Source organism: Phycodurus eques, chromosome 19, assembly GCF_024500275.1.
Source record: "Phycodurus eques isolate BA_2022a chromosome 19, UOR_Pequ_1.1, whole genome shotgun sequence".
Taxonomy (NCBI): domain Eukaryota; kingdom Metazoa; phylum Chordata; class Actinopteri; order Syngnathiformes; family Syngnathidae; genus Phycodurus; species Phycodurus eques.
In genome coordinates, this window is record NC_084543.1 from 4,159,262 (window position 1) to 4,177,913 (window position 18,652).

At 42.8% G+C, this 18,652-nt stretch overlaps 4 protein-coding genes and 1 non-coding gene across 8 annotated transcripts; 3 read left to right on the plus strand and 2 right to left on the minus strand.

Moving 5' to 3' along the window:
- Nucleotides 1–820: 820 nt before the first annotated feature.
- LOC133418239 (elongin-B-like) lies at nt 821–3,618 on the minus strand. The gene is made up of 4 exons (XM_061706717.1): nt 3,513–3,618; nt 2,508–2,642; nt 2,306–2,414; nt 821–1,729 (listed from the first exon to the last, which is right to left on the minus strand). The coding sequence occupies exons 1-4, from the start codon at nt 3,513–3,515 to the stop codon at nt 1,617–1,619; spliced, it is 360 nt and encodes a 119-aa protein (XP_061562701.1). The 5' UTR covers nt 3,516–3,618; the 3' UTR covers nt 821–1,616.
- Nucleotides 3,619–3,895: 277 nt separating this feature from the next.
- On the plus strand, nt 3,896–9,567 carry pkmyt1 (protein kinase, membrane associated tyrosine/threonine 1). Its single transcript, XM_061706672.1, has 8 exons — nt 3,896–3,964; nt 4,866–5,279; nt 5,651–5,888; nt 6,575–6,842; nt 6,923–7,026; nt 7,485–7,657; nt 7,873–8,087; nt 8,318–9,567. Exons 2-8 carry the CDS (start codon nt 4,902–4,904, stop codon nt 8,631–8,633), a joined length of 1,692 nt encoding a protein of 563 aa, XP_061562656.1. The 5' UTR covers nt 3,896–3,964; nt 4,866–4,901; the 3' UTR covers nt 8,634–9,567.
- A 305-nt stretch (nt 9,568–9,872) lies between these two features.
- Nucleotides 9,873–13,460, plus strand: LOC133418226 (zinc finger protein 239-like). 2 transcript variants are annotated; one of them, XM_061706703.1, is made up of 3 exons: nt 9,873–9,906; nt 10,356–10,528; nt 11,309–13,460. In XM_061706703.1, exons 2-3 carry the CDS (start codon nt 10,357–10,359, stop codon nt 12,076–12,078), a joined length of 942 nt encoding a protein of 313 aa, XP_061562687.1. In that variant the 5' UTR covers nt 9,873–9,906; nt 10,356; the 3' UTR covers nt 12,079–13,460. The 2 variants fall into 2 exon arrangements, with proteins under 2 accessions (XP_061562687.1, XP_061562686.1); XM_061706702.1 differs by having other exon boundaries at nt 9,879–10,051.
- Nucleotides 13,461–13,962: 502 nt separating this feature from the next.
- trnat-ugu (transfer RNA threonine (anticodon UGU)) lies at nt 13,963–14,035 on the minus strand. Its single transcript has one exon. It is a non-coding gene; the product is annotated as a tRNA-Thr (tRNA).
- On the plus strand, nt 14,029–17,836 carry LOC133417701 (sesquipedalian-1-like). 3 transcript variants are annotated; one of them, XM_061705704.1, is made up of 4 exons: nt 14,029–14,112; nt 14,579–14,691; nt 15,090–15,393; nt 16,403–17,836. In XM_061705704.1, the coding sequence occupies exons 2-4, from the start codon at nt 14,611–14,613 to the stop codon at nt 16,819–16,821; spliced, it is 804 nt and encodes a 267-aa protein (XP_061561688.1). In that variant the 5' UTR covers nt 14,029–14,112; nt 14,579–14,610; the 3' UTR covers nt 16,822–17,836. The 3 variants fall into 3 exon arrangements, with proteins under 3 accessions (XP_061561688.1, XP_061561689.1, XP_061561687.1); XM_061705705.1 differs by lacking the exon at nt 14,029–14,112 and adding an exon at nt 14,137–14,209; XM_061705703.1 differs by lacking the exon at nt 14,029–14,112 and having other exon boundaries at nt 14,237–14,691.
- The last annotated feature ends 816 nt before the right edge of the window (nt 17,837–18,652 follow it).

Consider the following 18,652-nt stretch of genomic DNA (forward strand, 5'->3'; position numbering starts at 1 on the left):
TTGGGTCATCCGCAAATAAGATGGAGTAATTCTGATGTCTTGATGTACATGATAAATACAGTTCGGACACAGCACTGACCCTTGTGGCACCCCACACACCATGTCCAGGAACGCTGATTGATATTCACCCATTCTTACAAATTGCTTCCCGTTTTTTAAGTAACTCTTCACCCTATATATACAAATTGTTCTAATTTAGCGATGAATATTTCATGGTTTATTGTATCAAATCCTTTTTGATCAAGTAATACTCCAATAGCGCTTTTTTATTTCATTCCAGTTCAAGCGGTTTACTTTTTTTTTTTTTTTTATAAATACTAGCAAGACAAAAGTGTCCTGTTTAGCCTGGACTGAACTTTATGAAAAGAGAAATAGCCCATTAAAGATTTTCCTCCCACTGTTGCCGAGAACGGAGCACAAGCGTAACGACAATTGTTGGTTCTCTATTCGAGAAGTTAACGAAACCATGACCTTTTCCTTACATTTACAGATAAAGGTAGCATAGTCCACTAGTGGTAAGCATGACTGCCTCACAGTTCTAAGGTTCGGGGCAGAAATGTTGCATCCTGCGTGGAGTTTGCGTGCTCTCCCCATGCTTGGTTTAGTTTTCGCTTGGTACTCTGGCTTCCTCCCATATTCCAAAAACATATTCTAGGTTCATTTTAGACTCTTAAGGTGGACCCCATGTCTTCTGGGAAAGGCGGCAGCTCTCCCAGGACGCTAATGAGGACAAGCGCTGTACAACAGATACAATTCTATCACAGATCTCTTTGTATAGACATTTGACAGTGTTCCTTCAGGAAAAATAAAGACAAAAGTGTAAAAAACAAAAATTGAAAACCTTTAATTAAGCAAGCTCACAGTTACAGAGTATTTTTGTGGGGAAAGGTGCCGGAAAAGGGATGACGTGTGACGTAACGATTTTCCAAAAGTTTGTGGCACGAATCTCCGAAAAGAACTTTTCTCTGGTGTCCGAGAGGTGCCCGCCTTTGGTCTCAGGAAATGAAACGTGTACAAAGAAGTGACACAGTGATGACACACGCACACAAAAAAAGATGACAATAACCGCCAACAAAAAAATTTTTCCTCATGGGACGCAAGAAATCAGACGAACATAACATAAGGAAACAAGAACGAGGTTCATCTGTTTGTGTGAAGATTAAAGCCCTCGGGTCATGCAGTTTGCCCATGTACACACCACACTCATCACCCATGCAGGTTACTTCTAAAAAGGACTTTACTACACCTTCACTTTTTGCAAAAAAAAAAATATGAATGAAAATAATTACAATAAGTCAAACACACGCACACAAACACATTCGCACTTTCCAAACCAAGTAGCAGAACCCAAGTGGAAATCATATTTACCTAAAAACTTGACACGTGAAGCCAATTGGGAGGGAAGGGGGGGTGCAGCAATGATAGCATGAAGGTAACACGGACGGGCACGGTTACCCAGAATGTCCTCGTTCATCAACTGAAATGACACTACAGATCCTCCACCCCACTACTTCTTCACTGCAGTTAATCCACACAGCCCCAACCACACCCTACTTCCACAATTGCGTCGCCTGGCGGAGGGGGGGGGGGGGGGGGGGGGGGGGGGGGGGCGCGCATCACTGCACGGCCTGTTCACTGGCAGTGCTACCGGAGTCCTGAGGCTTCATCACATCGGGGAGCTCTGGGGGGCTGGAGAAGGCCTCGATGTGCAGCTGCTCAAACATCTCATCTGGGGGTTGGGGGCACAGGAGAGCGAAGCGTTTACAACCACACGTACTGTACGCTGGTGCCCGGAGACACAATGGACCCAACTTGGGAGTTTGCTGAGATTTGTTTGCTTTGACTTCTGTGAAACTTCTTTTTATAATAAAATAGAATTTGGTTTACTTATCTATAGACATGAATAACAGTTAATAACAATCATGAATATTTAAAGTAGTTTCAATTGGATTTTTTTTTTTTTTTTTAAGGCAAACCAATAAGCACAAAGTTGACCATCATTTCAGGCCTTGATAGTTTTCTGCCAAAATGGGTTGCAGGAATTGAAACTAAACAGGAAGAGAGCAGAGCGTGGTGAGGAACAATACATAAATAATAATTTATTTTTATTTTTTTTAATGTTGTTGCAAATATTGAAACATTTCATAAACAGCCACTACTACAGGTCGGTGGAAAACGAATGGAGTGGGGTCCCGTGAGCTGGTGAAGTTAGCATATCAATAAATTTCTCGAGTATTTTCAGCTGTCGGACTGACTTTCACATTTCACTACAAGATTCTTTGGACTTTTCTCCTTGTACACATACCACTGATTCGGAAAGCCAGCCCAACTGTAGCCGGTGCCTGTGGTCTGGCGGTCTGGTTGGTGAATCCGCTGTCACCCAGAGTTTTGATGTCCTCTAGCAACTGATCGTCCTGTCAAGTCATAGCGGAATCAGTCACAGAATTCTTTCAAGGCTTGAAAATGTGTTATTTTAAGAAGGGGATTAGGAAAGGCATCCAATTCACTTTGTAGAGCCGCTGGTCCTCGGGTGGTCTCTTTAGAATTCCCTCGACTATGCGCTTTAGTTCATAGACTGTGGTGGACTCCTTGGCATCGGTGAAGATGGTGGTCTTTTGACGCCGGATCATTAAGAACACATCCTGTATTGAGGGCAAATAAGTTAAAAAGAGTTTGATTTTGAAGATGACAGTGATAGAAAACGGCCATTAAAAGTGACCCTAACATCTGCCTTACGTTTATATTGATGCAAAAAAAAAAAGTAATCCCAAATTTATCTCATTTTGAAGAAGCTACTTGCTTAATAAATTATTTGAAAATAGTTAGCATCAGTATAGAATATATTTTTATTTTTTATATTTTACACATTCTTCGACAATATGTACATTTACAAGCACAATAGTAAATGTATATTTTTATGAAAAGTTATTCTGATCCCGGTGAGAATGTTGTGGAAAAACAAGTTTACAATTTCTCTGTGTTAACAAATTAAGTGGGCCAAACACGTTTGAGAGTGTTGCGCAGGACTGCAATTATAAATAGAGTAGGAAATTCATCCGATTTCCGGAAAGTACCACAGTTTCTGGCATTAATCCAATAGCTTTCAATCGTGAGCTCAATGCTGACAAGCAACTCACTCATAAGCAAAAAAAAAAAAACATCTTTGGGGATTTGTAATTAGCAACTCCAAACACAATCTGTGACAACGGCAGCGTGAAGGCGTTTTATTTGCCTCTATTTTCACCGGCTAAGTAGATAACGCGAGTCAAATTACGTCACCCCCCCCCACCCCCCCGCAAGGTTAGCTGGGCTAAGTTACCTCGCTATCTTTGTAGATGGGAAGCCGAAGCTAACATAGCAAACTTAGCATAAGATCGCTATTCAAGACCTAACTCGCCCTTTGTATCGCCAACAGCGTCGTCTTTTTGATACTGACCACTGAAGGTTAACCCCCCGCGATCCAACTACAAACCCATATGACACAAAAAAAGTGATAATAATAACCCACTTACCATCTCAAGTGATCAGCTAGCTAGCCCGATACACAAGCCCAGTAGTGCAGCAGATGCCCCGGACTCACTGCGCATGCGCGAGTTTACGGCTATGGCGCACGTGAAATGAGCAAATGGTATTCACGAGCCACCGATGCGCGTCACTACGTTTCTTAAGAATTTGGCGCGAGCTAGCTACGTATGTTGACTTCGTCAAATCCCACTTGTGTTTTAGGCAGGACGTGCCCCGCTAGCAATATGATTGGCTGCTGCATGTGTTCCGGCCTGGATGCATTAGCCAATTAAATTACAGCAATCCGTGTACTGCAGCCAATAATATTGCAGCAAGGCGTGTCCTGCCTAGAATTTGAGTGGGATTTATGATAACGTGACTAAGTCACTTCACAACAACTCGACTGAGTGAGGAGGACTGGGTGGGCACCTCTGTGTGTTCATATTCATGCTGGATTATGGTTAGTATGCAATTTTATTACTTTTACACACAATTAAAGAAGTAATTTATGTTTTACGTGGACCCTAACATATTTACTTTTCTTGAATGTGCTTCAACGAGCTACCTAGGGTTAACTTTACAAACAAACACCTCTGCTGCATTTTTCAGTCCCAAGTTTACACCGTAGTTAATTTTTGTAATTGTTGTTTTCGAAGTGATTTCGTCAACAGAACAGAAGCGATATCTGCATCACAGTAGTGTCGTGTCCCTGCAGAGGCAGGCAAGTCTGTTGCATAGCATCTTTGATCTTGATTTGACCAATTTGGTGACTAGGGAGTTTCTTTCAACACCGTCGAATCGGTTATTACAGTTGAACTGCTTTTATTTGTAATCCGCAAGTGTTTGACGCCCTATAAACACTAGAGATGGTCGGTAGACCTGCAGATACTAGTATCAATACCAGGTTTAACTGTATCAATACAAGTGATACCAGTAGCACTAACTTGCTTTCTGTCTACAGTAGACATCGCCTAAATAACCTGTCTGGCAGGATGCTTCATTATCAAGTCAAATGCACTTGGCTAATCAATCACTTTAAATTGTACCTTTTTATTATTTTTGTTTGATTTATGATTGGTTCCGGGCAGCACGGTATGCTAGTGGTTAGCACGTATGACTCACACTTTTGAGTTTTGGGGTAAGGAATCTTGGCTACGGCCTTTCTCCTGTAAGGAATTTGCATGCCCGAAACCTAAATCTCAGAACTGCGAGGCAGACATTCGAGCCACTCCTCGACTGTGTTGCCTTGTTTGATCTTTGTTTTCCTGATCTAATTTAAAAAGAATGTCCACATTATATTGTTCTAAAATGCTCTTTTCAGATGTTTCCCGGGATGTTTGATAGTTCTCTTACTGTTACAGGTCATTGCCTGCAAAGAAAGGAGCTGAAGACACACAATGTCCCTAAGCGTGGATACCACAGTCACCACCAGCATGCTCCCGCTCCCTTCCCACTTTGCCCACGCAGAGCAGTCCTTCTCCTTGAAAAAGCGTCGACACCCTTTTTCCTCCTCGTCCACGTCCAACTCCTCCGTCTCATCCCCCGATTACCTGTCCCACTCTCTGCCACCGCTGGCACCGTACAAGGAGTCTTTCTCTGTGAGCCGCATCTTCTTCCTCCAGAAAACGGCCCCCTGGACACCCCTGTCTCGTTCTCTCAGCCAGTCGCCCCCTCTGGAATCTGTGTACGACCCCAAAAAGCAAAGGCCCTATTTTAACCAGTGCTTCACTACGCTGGGCCTGCTGGGAAGGGGTTCTTTTGGAGAAGTCTACAAGGTGAGTGTGGTGGGAGTGGGTGACATACAGTGGCACCTCTAAAGTCGGCTAAATTAAAAATGCAGTTTTCATCTTCACGTAAAGAGATTTGACACATCACGATGAAGTCAACAATTGACGAGAGGATCCTCGTTAGCAAAGAGTTAACGTATAACGTCAACAGTTGATGACCAGGGGTCACCTGGGACTGGGTTGCTACGCTAACGCCAGGTTAAAATTTCAGAGTCCCGGCACCCTCATACTGGTCAATGGAGACTTCAATCGTGCTCCTCTCTCTCATCTACCAACAGCGTCACACAACATGTGCAACAAGAGGGAAATCAAACTCTGCACCTACTCTGGCATCATCATTTTGCATTCCTGTTTTCTAGGTTCAAAGCAACAAGGATGGTCGCCTGTATGCTGTCAAACGCTCGCTCCATCGCTACAGGGGCAACAGTGACAGGAACCGCAAGGTCAGGGAGGCTAAGAACCACGAGCGAGTCTGCCCACATCCTCACATCCTCAACTTGGTCGCGGCCTGGGAAGAGTGCGGTCGGCTGTACATCCAGACGGAACTGTGTCACACCAGTTTGCTGCTCCATGCAGAAAGTCAGTCTCCTGGCAACGGTAAGGACCGTTTAGACTTTGTCACCATGACATCACAAGTACTTCCGGGGGACAAAATCTAAAGCAATACCAAAGGCTGAACCGATTAATCAAACAAATTGAGTAATTCGATGACAAAAAAAGGTTGACGCAGAATCCCTGCCTCAAAGCTTTGCAGGGATAATTTTTCCGCACGGGCTAATGTTACCATTGCACATACCACACCACTCCGTGTTAAGTAAGTTGGCATGATTGCACGTTATTGTCCAAAAAAACCCCACCCATTAAGCACATACAACCGACGCCCTGTTACTCATCACGCAGATTGGTTAACGGTTAGCCAGTTAACAGCCAGCCGACAACAGCCAACTACACTCTCATTCGCTGATGCACCCGTCACTCAAGCAAGGCCCCATCTTTGAAAGCCTCACACTCAAAGTTACAGATACTACAGTGTAGAACATGAGGGTGGCGACCCCAAGTGCACAAAAATAAAACATGCACCTCACGTGCACTTTGTTATTGTATTGTGTGTTGGTATTTTTATTTAATACTGTAAAATCCATTTTTATCCGATTATTCCATTAATCAATGGGCTAATCACTGGCGTTCTGTCCTCTGGAAATACCCCGGCGCCTATTGTTTACAAACATTGATGTAAGATTTTGACACCGTTGATGTGTGCATTCTCCCCCCGGTCGACACAGACGAGCGTGCAGCATGGTCGTACTTGTGCGACCTTCTCTCGGCGCTGGACCACCTGCACTCTCGCAGTTTCGTCCATCTGGACCTGAAGCCCGCCAACGTGCTGGTGACGGACTCCGGGCGACTCAAACTGGGCGACTTTGGGCTTCTGCTAGAGCTCAAAGAGAGCAGCTCAGAGAAAGTGAGAGAAGATGACCCCGGAGGAGATCCCAGGTACATGGCTCCTGAGCTCCTCCGGGGGGAGTATGGCCCTGCTGCAGATGTTTACAGGTAGAGATACTATCAATAAGAATACTCATACTTTTGTGACATTGTGGAATACCTAACATCACCTTTTCGTTCCCTTTTAGTTTGGGTGTTTCCATTCTGGAGCTTGCGTGCAATATAGAGGTCCCCAATGGTGGAGAGGGCTGGCAGCAACTCAGACAAGGGCGCCTCCCTGAGGTCGCGAGTGGTAAGTTCATATTCATATCATAGTGGTGACTAGCTAAATTCTGTATGGAATGCACCCACCCCAAAAAAAGGTTTATAATTACCTGTAGGTGCCACAACATGGTGGCAAAGCACTACTTTTCTGTTAGACAGGGCTATGGCCTGACTAAATGAAGCTCCGCTCCTCACTTCAACATAGTTCTGCTGAAGTAAGTAGTAGTTCTGCTGAGAACTTAAAATGGTGTCCCTCAACCCAACAATTTCCCACACTTCGAATATAAGATCCTTGTGGCCTTGTTTCACTTTTTAAGGCAAATTTTATAAATAGCAGATTATTTGTATTTGTTTTCATTTTAGTCTCTTCGCTCACAGTAGGATGTAAAAATCAATCAAGTCTTATACTGTATCAGTGTCAAACGTCTTAAAATCAGATTGTAACTTTTTATGCCAGATAAATCATTGCTCCATTTGTTTGTGCAGAGCTTTCAACAGACCTTCAGAAAGTTCTGCAGATGATGCTGACTCCAGAACCTTCTGACAGGCCGACAGTACCCGAGCTTCTTGCTTTGCCCTCAGTGAGGAAACGCATGTGGAAGAGACGCGCTTACCTTTTCTTTGCAGAAACCATGCTGACTTTGACCTTCTTCTGCCAGGTAATTTGGTTAGAGACTGTAACATATAAGACTGTTGATTTGGTTAATGGCAGCAGAAATGTCGGAGTGGTTAGCACGTCTGTCGAACAGTTCTGTGGTTGAGGGTTCGAATCTCAGCTCCAAATGAGGATAAGCATGGTAGAAAATGTATGGATGTCTGTGGTTAATTTTGCTCTTTACCTTTCATGTTCTTCTGTGTTTGGTTTTGGTTTTAGATGGTGATAGGCTTTGGCCGTCGACTTTTCTCTTCTCTTTACCTGCCGATCTTCCGCCGTTACAGCAAGCCGGCCCCCTGCACTCCTCCCAAAGAGAGCTGGGACAAGGAGGTGACGCTGACCCTCAGCGCCTTGCGCGCTGACAGCTCAGAGGACGACGGGGTGTTCGCGATGGACCCCGTAGGACCGGAGGATTCCCCAAAACCCTCAGAGAAGTAAGCAAATATGCGGTTGGCTATTCGCAATTTCACCTAGTTGCGTTTTATTCTGTTGAACCTATCCTATGCCACAAGATGGCGTCAAAGCCCTGGCTATTAGTCGTAATTGATGTCAATGAAGTACGTCAAAACACTGTATATACTTGATAGAGAATTATCAATATTTTTAGGGGGTTCACTGTATCTATTTTCATGTTAAAGCCTCACTTTAACTTTACTCCCAACAGGATGAAATCTCCACTGGATTTGAAAACTACGTCCACCCCTCTCCCACGTTCCCCGGCACACGTAGACCGGAGTCCTCACTCTGTTCAATTTGACTGGTCCCCGTGTAACGGAGCCCGGGGACCCTCCAGCAGCCCCGCCAGTGACTGCTACACATCAGACACACACACACCCTGTCACACGGACTCACTGGACTCCAGGCAGGGCAAACGGTCTTCACAGCGGCGCTATCGTAACCGGAGCCGCTCAGATGACGTGTTCGGGCCAAAAAACCTGCTGTGTCTGTTTGAGGAAAGCGCCGCGGAGGGGCAGCCGTGACTTGGAGACCGGCAGTATTTGTGGACTGCACTGGACCTAATGATGACATATAACAAGTTCACTTCTTGCATGAATGCACTATTTCTGCCATTTCCTTCCTTAACATGTTTTCGTCAAACACATTTAAGGAAAAGGGATCACACTTAAAAGCATGGTTCGTGTTCCTACGAGTGCAATTAATTGTAGAGTATTGTTGAGTAGAGATTTTTTTTTGCTTAATGTGTGTTACTTGAATTATATTTCGTCCCCAAAAGATTATAAACTGTTGATATTGTTGAATGTCAATTTGCTAGATGGCTTGTGATTATTGAGGAATTTCCATCAGTATTACAGGTATGATATACATTTTGTCAGCGCTATGAAAAAGACCAGAAAGAAAGAATTAAATGTTTTCCATGTTTTACTTTTTAGGCTTTACCAGTAGGTTGATAGCAAAGGGCCAACCTACCAAAACACTTGCTTCTTGTTTTTATGTAGGCCTGTCTACTTTACTCAACCAATGTAAACGAAACCGATGTCTTCGCGTTTTTCAATCCCTACAAATTAATAATTACCAAAGAGCGCTACTCTTTGCTGAACAAGACTTGCAGCAAATGAATATCAACGGCAACTTCATTCATTCATAAAGAAAAAAAGCCTTGGTCAATTTTTGGTTTTTTAACAATTTTTTTCACATTTTCGCACTTCTAACCAACTGTGACTTGCTTGAAGTTGCAAACTGTAAAGAGCCGTCAAGACGACCACACACTTCATCCTACGTTGGTCTCATACAGTTAGAAACTTCTTGAATGATGATTGGAACTTTATTCATAATGTGTTGTGTTTGAATTGCTTAGGGTAATACGCTGGTTTGATGGGTAAATTAAGATTCCCCCCACCCCATTTATTTTGTTGTCAGGAACATATGTAATAATTTATATTGGCGATAGATGAATTCATGAAGAAGTAAGTGAATAAGCATATATATATATATATATATATATATATATATATATATATACATACAAGACAAGAAGTGTAGCAACAATAAACAAAAGGAAAAGAGGAGAGGACATTTTTTAAATGGTATTGCTGCTTAGAAAACGAGTATTTATTCCTTAAATTTAAAGATGAATCAGTTTATTTATTTGAATTTGTTACAGCTTCCTGGTTGTTATTAATTTCATTTTTTTTTTTAAACGAAGGCGCTTTATTCTGAAAGTCACACCCTTATACTGAAAATCGCATCACAAAAGGTGTTCCGGTGTTGACCCCGACCGGAAGCTTAAGCTTGGTATGATACACTTTTCGCGATGAAATGAAATAATAGCCACAGCCTGTCAGCTTTGCCGCTAGTTAATTCAAAGTGTGCTACTTTACTAATTACGTATATTTACCAATACGGAAACTACAAACTTCATAAGGCACACGACCACAAGGTACAAACACAATTAGCTTATGTTGCTGTTCAGCTCGGTATGCTAGTGGTTCGAACGTGTCCCTCCCTGTTTTGCGGTTCGGTGTTCGAATCTCGGCCCCACCCTTTTTGTGTATTTTTCATGTTCCCCTCATGCTTGTGTGTGTGTGTGTGTTTTTTTTTTTTTTCCTCCCATAATGCAAAAGCATGCACGTATCGAACTTAAAAAGTTAAATACAACTAAATTGAATTGCCCTTCTTTCGCGTCCCACTCCAGTAACACACTTTCGAGAATCACAGAATTATGCTGTGTGATTGTTTTTAAGGATGGAGGATACCAAACTGGAATGCTTGAACGCCCGTTTGGCCAAGCTGCTGAACGAAGTTGTGCAGGAGGTTGTGGAGATGGTGAAGGAAACTGTGTCGGCGTATCGGGAGAAAGCAGCCAGCACGCTAAAGGAAAATGAGAGTCTGAGGAGAAGTCTGCTGGAGATACAACGTAAGATATAGGAAAGCATTATCTCGGGCATCTTAACATTGTAGAAAGTAGAAGAATTTGCCCGAAAGCTGCTAACCTAGCTCTTAAATGTATAGTGGTGCCTTGTAATTAATTCCTTGACCTTGTTCCTATCTCAAAACACTCCACTCTGTTCTAGGTCCACAAAAATAAATAAATAAATTTGCAACGTTGTTTTTAAAAAAAATATTTATTTAAATCAGTGGCACTCTACAGTATCGTACTTTATATAAGCCAACATTCATGAAATAAAATGTTATGAATTAAACAGTTTGTGCAAGATTATTTCATACGTCAATGCCTATTGACATTGTGTTCCTTCTGTTGTGTTCACCTTTGCCACAAAGGGGGCAGTACAGTATGATACAGCCATACGTAATACACAGTTTCACAACTTGGTAACGTGCTGTATTATTAATATTTTTTCACAGAGGATAAAGAATATATGCTTGTGAATATTGTCTACGTGTTATTGCACTGTTCAAATAGCTGTTGCTTGAAAGGGTACTGCAACATCGATGCCAGTTTCCCTAGCCCGTCTGTGGCGTTTCGCATTGGCTACTTTTTTTTGGAAGAATTCTTCACTATCTACTGTTGAATTTCTGCTGGCAACTGAAGACAAAAAAATCGAGCGTCGGCTCATATCTCGAAAAACTCGTTAGCTGGGTCAGTCGTTAAATCGTGGTACCTTGTGTGTGTACCTTGTGCGATCTTACGTACTTGGCCAATAAATATGATTCTCTTTCTGGTCTTTACTCACAGATATTCTGCATGTCCACGGTCTGTTTCCTGTCCAGGAAGAGGGCTCGGAGATTCAGGAGCAGAACCCCGCCCTCCCTTTGTGGCCGAACAATACTACCCGTGATTTGAAGCACAAGTACAATGACGCGGGGTCACAGGCAGAGTGCGCGTCGGCCCAGACGCTATTAAAACAATGCAAAGAAGAACCAGAAGACGAGGAGCTTGAGGAGGCTCTGACTGTCCAGCTGACCACAGACGACGCGGTAAATGTTGTTAAAAGAGAGCCAGCCGCTTGCTCGCTGTCTGGTCCGCCAACGTTACAAGAACATTACAACGGCTGTGTGGATTTAAGCCCCTTTCCTCACAACTCTAGCAGGCCCGCCCACTCAACTCACTCCAAGCACAGCTTTGACGGAGGAACAATCCAGACGGAGCCCGCCAGGATAGACGACTCCCACCCGTGTCTGGTATGCGGGAAGACGTTCCGCCGGCTGGCCTACCTGAAAATCCACCTACGCTGTCACACGGGAGAAAAGCCGTTCGGCTGCACGCAGTGCGGGAAGACGTTCAGCCGAGTGGGGTACCTGAAAATCCACCTACGCTGTCACACGGGAGAGAAGCCGTACGGCTGCTCACAGTGCGGGAAGCGCTTCAGTCAGGCAGGAGATCTGAAGAAACACAGGATGGTGCACACGGGAGAGAAGCCGTACTACTGCAGCCAGTGCGGGAAAAGCTTCAGTCGGGCGGAGAATCTGAAAAGGCACCTCAAGATGCATACTGGAGAGACTTGAGTGTTTATCGCAACAACAGTCAGTGGTCGGTAGACGTTAAAAAGTGACATACAGGTTGTCCAGAAAGTCAAAGTTACAATCAAGGACGAAGCAGGAAAACACAGAAAATTGCCTGGGCCCTCAAATGTCTCAGAAAAAGTGACTAATACTTTGGTGGGGGGTGTTCGATTTAAAGCAATTATTATTGTTTTAGTCTTAATTCACACGCTTCAAAACACTAAAATGCTTAATATCACACTCGTTTCAAGTGCTCCCACCTCACTTCTCATCCAATGGACTATGCCATCTTCTTACTGCACCTGTGCAGACTTGTTTCAGGAAAACAGTGGGAAAACAACCTTGTCGAATCATTTGGCGGGGAAATGAAGCAGCGTTACGTATCCCGCTGGAGCCGAGAAGAGGAAAAGGCGCTGAATCTGTATATCCCATTTTGTTCAAGAAACCAACAACCTGGCTATTTTTCAAAATATGTCTGTGAACGAGCTGAACTTCTGGATCCTTGGCTGCGGGAGGATCCACCATTTTCAAGCCACAGGCCAGCCCGACCCTGAAAGCACTGTTGTGTCAAAGCCTAAAGTTAAGCAGATCTACAGTGTCTGAAGCACAGATTAGCCTTATTAGCATTCGCTTCTGCTAAGTCCACATACTTGACTAGTCGGTTTGCATCGATAGTTGCGGTTTTAGAAGCAACTTCTGTTTGACGGTGGAGCAACACATTTGGATGGATAATATAACAATTCTCACAGGAATATATTCTTTATCCTCAATGAAAAATGACAACTATTACAGTATCTTAAAGCACTGATTTATACAGACTGTTCGGAAACTCACTGCACTTACGTTTTAGTCATTTTTTTCCAATATACAATACGGAAGGTACATATACTATTTTGATTGAAACACATGGCCCTCACTGGGAAATGTATAAATAAAAAATTACCCCCGATAGAAAGTTTACAATTTTGGTCCTTTCTCACAAAGGTTTGTCTTGTCTTCTGTTACATTCTTATTCGAGAATAAAAACAGCAGAGAGTAACTTTGCCTCAAGGGTTAATACAAGGATAACATGTGCAATAAATTAACACCTGTACCCCAGAGACGCTTGGCTCAGCAGACAGCATACTGGAGATTTTCACAGTAACCAACACACCTCACTTGACTAATATAGACTTCATCACACGCATGACTGCCTGACGACAACATTTCACTAAGACAGCATGCTCGCCTCTGGGAAAGAGAGCTTATGTTGAGCAGAGATGTGAAAAATTAAGGTGTACTTTGCGTACTGGGACACATGAGCTGTCACTTTTGCCAAAAGCGTTAGTGTGAAAATGGCCTGAAGAGATTTTCTAATTGGCATGACACCACACACACAGACACACACACACACACAAAGACGAGCAGAGTTAATACTTTAGAATTCAGTGATTCTCAAAGTGTGGTACATAAAAAAAAAAAAAAAAAAAAAGTGCCCAAGGTCAGTTCAGTTGTGTTTAAATTTTAAGTTCAATACATTTGCATTGAATTTTAAAGAGCTGTTTAAATTTTTATTTAGGTACATTTTTATCTTTTTTTTTTCATGTGCAACACATTTCAATTGAATTATTGAGTTATTTATTTCCCTATAAGCACTGTGCTCATGTTCAAACTGCGCATAAAGTTATAGTGGCTGACGATAATATACTGGGAGTGTATTTTGGGGGGAATAAAAGCTCTCATTTTAAATTAATAATTTCATTTCAATGTTTGCTGTAAGTTTTTTTTTCTTGGGAGATCCATGGCTTTAGATGCTCACTGAAATGAAGTCACTTTGTGAAATTCACGTTGTAGCACTTCAAGAAATTGTTCATTTTACCACCACTTTTTCCTTTCAAGTTAAAAGTCAGGCCCAGGTGAGAATTGAACTCACGACCCCTGGTTTACAAGACCAGTGCTCTAACCACTGAGCTACAAGGCCATGTTATAGTTGACCTTCCACAACCCGGAAGTTATCGGCACACACCGCAAGAAACGACACTTTCGTGCTTCACACAGGTGAGTACCTGTAAACACTTAACTCGTGCAAGCAAAATCCCTAAACGTCTGTTTTTATGTAAATGACCATGTCGGATTAGTTACGGTGCACTAACATGTAAGTGTAGTGTATTTGTATTTTTCAAGAGACTTGTTTGGACGTCTTTCGAAACTCTCTCGCCCATTTCACACAGCGTGGAGCTTTAAATCGCCTATGTTGTTTTCATTTCTGATTTTAATTGTTTTTAAATTTTAATTATGCCAAATTAGCTATTCGGGTAGGGGGGGGAATGACCGTAAGACGTTCTAAATGTGGGAGAATCGTCGTCGAAACGCGGAAAAGCGCAATTTCCGGTTTGACCACAGACGACGTTGTGGCTGTTACTTTCCATTGCTCTATGACTACTTAACTACTGTGAAACATTTTCTGTTGAACTTTGTGTGGGGAAATTGACTCGTCGTAATGCTTAAGTTGTCATTGCAACAGGTTCGGGGCTGAGCAGCCCGTGATGTAATGAAATGAAGATAGATGAGAAGGTCGTCTCTTATTTTGAATCAAGCGACTCACCTGTGGACAAGGAAGGCTATCTCTTTAAGAAGGTAAGCTACTCACTAAAACATTTTTTGTCAAGACATAAAACTTTTCGAATTTAGAATGGTACATTGACTTACGATGCCCCGACTTTTACGAGTTATGAGCCTTCGCTCGGTTAATTATTGTTCTTTGTTGCAAGCTAAACTTTGACTAACGAAGAAGCTTCAGACACAGCACCAAACTTCACAACATCCGCCCACGATCAGTTCACATGGGAACCTCGCAGTAAAAGTACAATCGCAGTGCGTTTTGTGCCTTTTTTCATTTTTTTCAGTGCTTTGCGAAATTATTTTTTTTCCAACCAGCTAATCTGAGGCACTTCCTTTCAGCAAAGTCAGCAATATTAGACAGCTCAGCTTCCTGTGGTGCAACACACACACTAACCGACAGTATTGTCCCACAGGGTGACATCAGGCCTTCCTATCACAAGCGTTGGTTTGTTCTAAAGGGGAACCTCCTCTTCTACAAGGACCACCCGGATGACCGTGACCTCATCGGAGTCATTGTTCTGGAGGGCTGCACCGTCCAGCTGTGCGAGTCCGAGGAGCAGTTCGCCTTTTCGCTGGTGTGGAGCGAGCTGGGCCTGCGGCCCTACAAGTTCGCCGCCGAGGACCAGGCCGGCCAGGAGAGCTGGATCAAGGCCCTGCTCTCGGCCAACCACGGCTACTTGTCTCTGCTGGTGATGGACCTGGAGAAGAAATACAAAGGTGAGCAGCTCAATGGTAGAACGACTGTATTACTAGTCCCTGTTTTTTCACTACTAGTGCCACTTTTGGCCTACTAGAATGCAATTAAACCTTACCTAAGAACTCCTGTGCTGTACTAGTAAACACTTTTAGTCCTAGTAGCCTCCTGGACCTTACTTGTAGCATCCAAATGCTCACTAGTAGTTTTGTCTCACTAGTAACTACTAGCTGTTGTAGTAGTTTGCAGAAATGTCATCCGGTAGTGGGGGGAACTTTACTAGAGCCATTCCACCAAATTGGTGCATTTTTGAAGTAACAGTGAAGAATACAATGCATGTTGTCACATGAAAATAGTTTTCTTTGCTTCTGATATATAATTTCAACATCTAGTAGCCCCCCCCCCCCCCCCCCCCCCCCAAAAAAAGTCCAATTACACTGAGTCACCGCCAACAGGGCTATGGGGTCATTCTCCCAGATCAAAGATCAAAACAAGTGCACTCTGCATGAGGCAAACATTAGCCTTCACAAATTTGATTGCCCATTGTCTTGTACTCGATGTGTGCAGGCCATGATTTGTTGTTGTATGAATGGCAATAAGTGGATACACAGGTCCTTTAGTGTAGTACCACATTGTGTTGCAACACACCGGGCAACTTCGAGCTCTATTGGGTGTAGATGCAACATAATTAGCAACAGGAAGAGGCAGTTATACGAGTCTTCCATTTCTTGACAGCAAGCGTGAGTCCTAAGGAATGCTTAATAAAGGGTGTTTGAATAAGTTGTTTTAGCAAGTTTAGTAAGTGGAAGGGGCAAATCTAATACAATTATTTTTTATATCTTATCGCGGGTGGGACTGGAACGTATCCACGCTATAAACGGGTGGTTCACCCTATATTCAGTTCCTATCAGTCATAAAATGTAGTTAAGACACTAAACCTGATGTTTGTTCAATTGTTTATTGCACGAATCATACACCACATGAATAACATTCGATGAACTGAACTGAATGTTTTCTTTGTTGTTCCTTCAGAAACATTAGAGGCTTTGTTCATTGACCCAGCCAACGGCGGCGCCACCCCGAATGCGGATCGTCAACTGAGCCCACAGTTGTCCACATTGACCCGGAACCCAGCAGGAGCTGTGGCTGCAGGCCCCATCCCGAGCTCCATGCCGACTCTCAAAACTCCGCCCGCTCCCCTCAAATCCACCGTTAGACGGTCGCCCAAGCTGTGGCCCAAGAGGACCGCAAACGTGACGCCCATTACCGGCCCTGCCCCGGCCACGGGGGACTGGTCGGCAGTGTGTTCTGGCAACTGGGAGGAATTCAGCAAATTGCACGATGATTTTGGAAAGGAAGTCAAGGACCTGATCGCCGATTGGTCAAGAAGCAAACGAACCAGCCAAGTGACTCTGAACGAAAACTTGATAGATTTGAGTGGTTTTGAGTAAACTGGTCCGATAGAATTTTCCAGATCTCATTTCAACAATATGTCCTTTCAATGCAGTGTTATCATTTGAAAACAAATTCATATGTGTATATACAGTTAAGCCCGAAACGATTCATAACCTGGAGTTAAATCGAGGGGTTATGTACTGAATATGTATCCTCTGGATGTAAAAGGAAATCTAAGTGGCAAAAGTTTAAGATGTTATGTTAAGTGTCGCTGTCTCAGCTCCGTCAACAGGTGAGATGTTTTCTGACTGGTACTTGACAGACCGTGAAAACTCAAAACAAAAAAGAAAAACAATATCCGTCCCATAATCATGACAAATTAGAGTGACGCTTCAAAGTGCAAAGAAATGACGTTTCACTCTCATTCCGCTTGCCGAGGGCGCCGATCGAAGATTCAAGATCAGAACTTTGTTTCTCCTTCCCCGTAGCTAACATTCAACGTTTGAAACGCTCTTAACGGAACGATGAATACAAATGCAACGACTGTCTATAGGTAAAAGCGAAGAATGTTTACCTTCGATCTGTCATGTTCATGATTTTGAGGTTCAGGACCTTTAGTTCCTTAAAGCTCTTGTCTGTCACCAAGTCTCGGAGTGGACCTTTAGTACCTCTGATTTTGATCATCGTAAGACGGGATTTGTTTCTGAAGATTTATGACTTGGACGTAATGTTCTAAGCGTGTCATCTCTACTATTCGTTTTCCTATGTGACATTGTTTGCAAAAGTTGATCAAAGTTTTATGAATACAGAATACATGTCATTTACATGAAGAGATATTATTTCAAAAATATGTATATATTTTGGATTATTATTATTATTTTTTATTTTTTTTTACAATTTTACATTTTTTGTTACTTTTTCTAAATATAAACTGTTTAAAATGTATAGTCGATAAGAATGCTTTAGATTATGCTCCAAGTTACCAGCATTGTGAAAATATTGAATTTTTGTCATAACTATCACTTAGCACCACTCCCTAAGACACTTTCTTGTGTCATTCACCAAATAAAAATTCATGTTAACTCAAAAAGTTGGCCCTAAATTGTATGTTAGATATGCAGCAGTGTTATATAGCGTCTTTTTTTTCCGGATCTTCCATTCTGAAAGTCAATTAAAGAGGCCTATAAATGAATCTTCATCTCGGTAAAAACTAATATTGACTTTTGAGTCATAAGGAGCAATACCGTGACATGCTTTTTTTAAGTAACAAAAGAAAAAAATGATTTCTTGATGTGTATTTGTCAAATGCAGACAGTTGTTAAAATGGGAACAAAGAGCAGGCCAAGCTGTAGGAAGTAGTCAAACTTTAGAAGTAAGCTAAAATGGTTGAGAACGAGAACGGCGGCAGGAGGAGGCGGCGGCTATTTCGGTGTGTCCAGCTGTCTTGTTTTTATGGTCTTTCTGTCTCTCTCTTTTCACCTTCACCATGCTCGAAGTGCTGGCGACCTTCATTCAGTTCAACTCACCAGTCGCTGCTGGCTTCATGTGCGGCGCTTCAAACAGAACAAAGTCCAATTGAATGTTAAGCTACTGATCCTACTGGGATGTGTTTTATGTGAGTCAAAAACATAGTATCAGTTCACTTTGGACTCACCATACATGCTTTCGCTGTACATTGGCATGATTGATGGCCCCCCAGTAGAGCTCATATATGGAGTGAAGTGGGTGGGCCTCTTTCGTGCAGTTTGAAAGCGACTATAATGGGCACGCGGCCCAAATTAGTGCAACCCCAAAAAGTGCTCATTCAATCATTTTTAAGAAACTTTTTGCCTTGTCTTCCAACCATTCTATGACATATAAATTACTATATCACATGATCTGCATGTG

What these genes read in the sequence shown, in the direction of transcription:
- LOC133417701 (XM_061705704.1), top strand. Translation starts at nt 14,611, where the DNA reads ATGAAGATAGATGAGAAGGTCGTCTCTTATTTTGAATCAAGCGACTCA. An exon ending in AAGGCTATCTCTTTAAGAAG is followed by an intron (nt 14,692 to 15,089) that starts GTAAGCTACTCA and finishes ATTGTCCCACAG; the next exon opens with GGTGACATCAGGCCTTCCTA. An exon ending in CCTGGAGAAGAAATACAAAG is followed by an intron (nt 15,394 to 16,402) that starts GTGAGCAGCTCA and finishes TTGTTCCTTCAG; the next exon opens with AAACATTAGAGGCTTTGTTC.
- pkmyt1 (XM_061706672.1), top strand. Translation starts at nt 4,902, where the DNA reads ATGTCCCTAAGCGTGGATACCACAGTCACCACCAGCATGCTCCCGCTC. An exon ending in CCTGCTGCAGATGTTTACAG is followed by an intron (nt 6,843 to 6,922) that starts GTAGAGATACTA and finishes GTTCCCTTTTAG; the next exon opens with TTTGGGTGTTTCCATTCTGG. An exon ending in CCTCCCTGAGGTCGCGAGTG is followed by an intron (nt 7,027 to 7,484) that starts GTAAGTTCATAT and finishes TTGTTTGTGCAG; the next exon opens with AGCTTTCAACAGACCTTCAG.
- LOC133418226 (XM_061706703.1), top strand. Translation starts at nt 10,357, where the DNA reads ATGGAGGATACCAAACTGGAATGCTTGAACGCCCGTTTGGCCAAGCTG. An exon ending in AAGTCTGCTGGAGATACAAC is followed by an intron (nt 10,529 to 11,308) that starts GTAAGATATAGG and finishes CTTTACTCACAG; the next exon opens with ATATTCTGCATGTCCACGGT.
- LOC133418239 (XM_061706717.1), bottom strand. An exon ending in AGGACCAGCGGCTCTACAAA is followed by an intron (nt 2,415 to 2,507) that starts GTGAATTGGATG and finishes ATGACTTGACAG; the next exon opens with GACGATCAGTTGCTAGAGGA. An exon ending in GCTGGCTTTCCGAATCAGTG is followed by an intron (nt 1,730 to 2,305) that starts GTATGTGTACAA and finishes CCCAACCCCCAG; the next exon opens with ATGAGATGTTTGAGCAGCTG.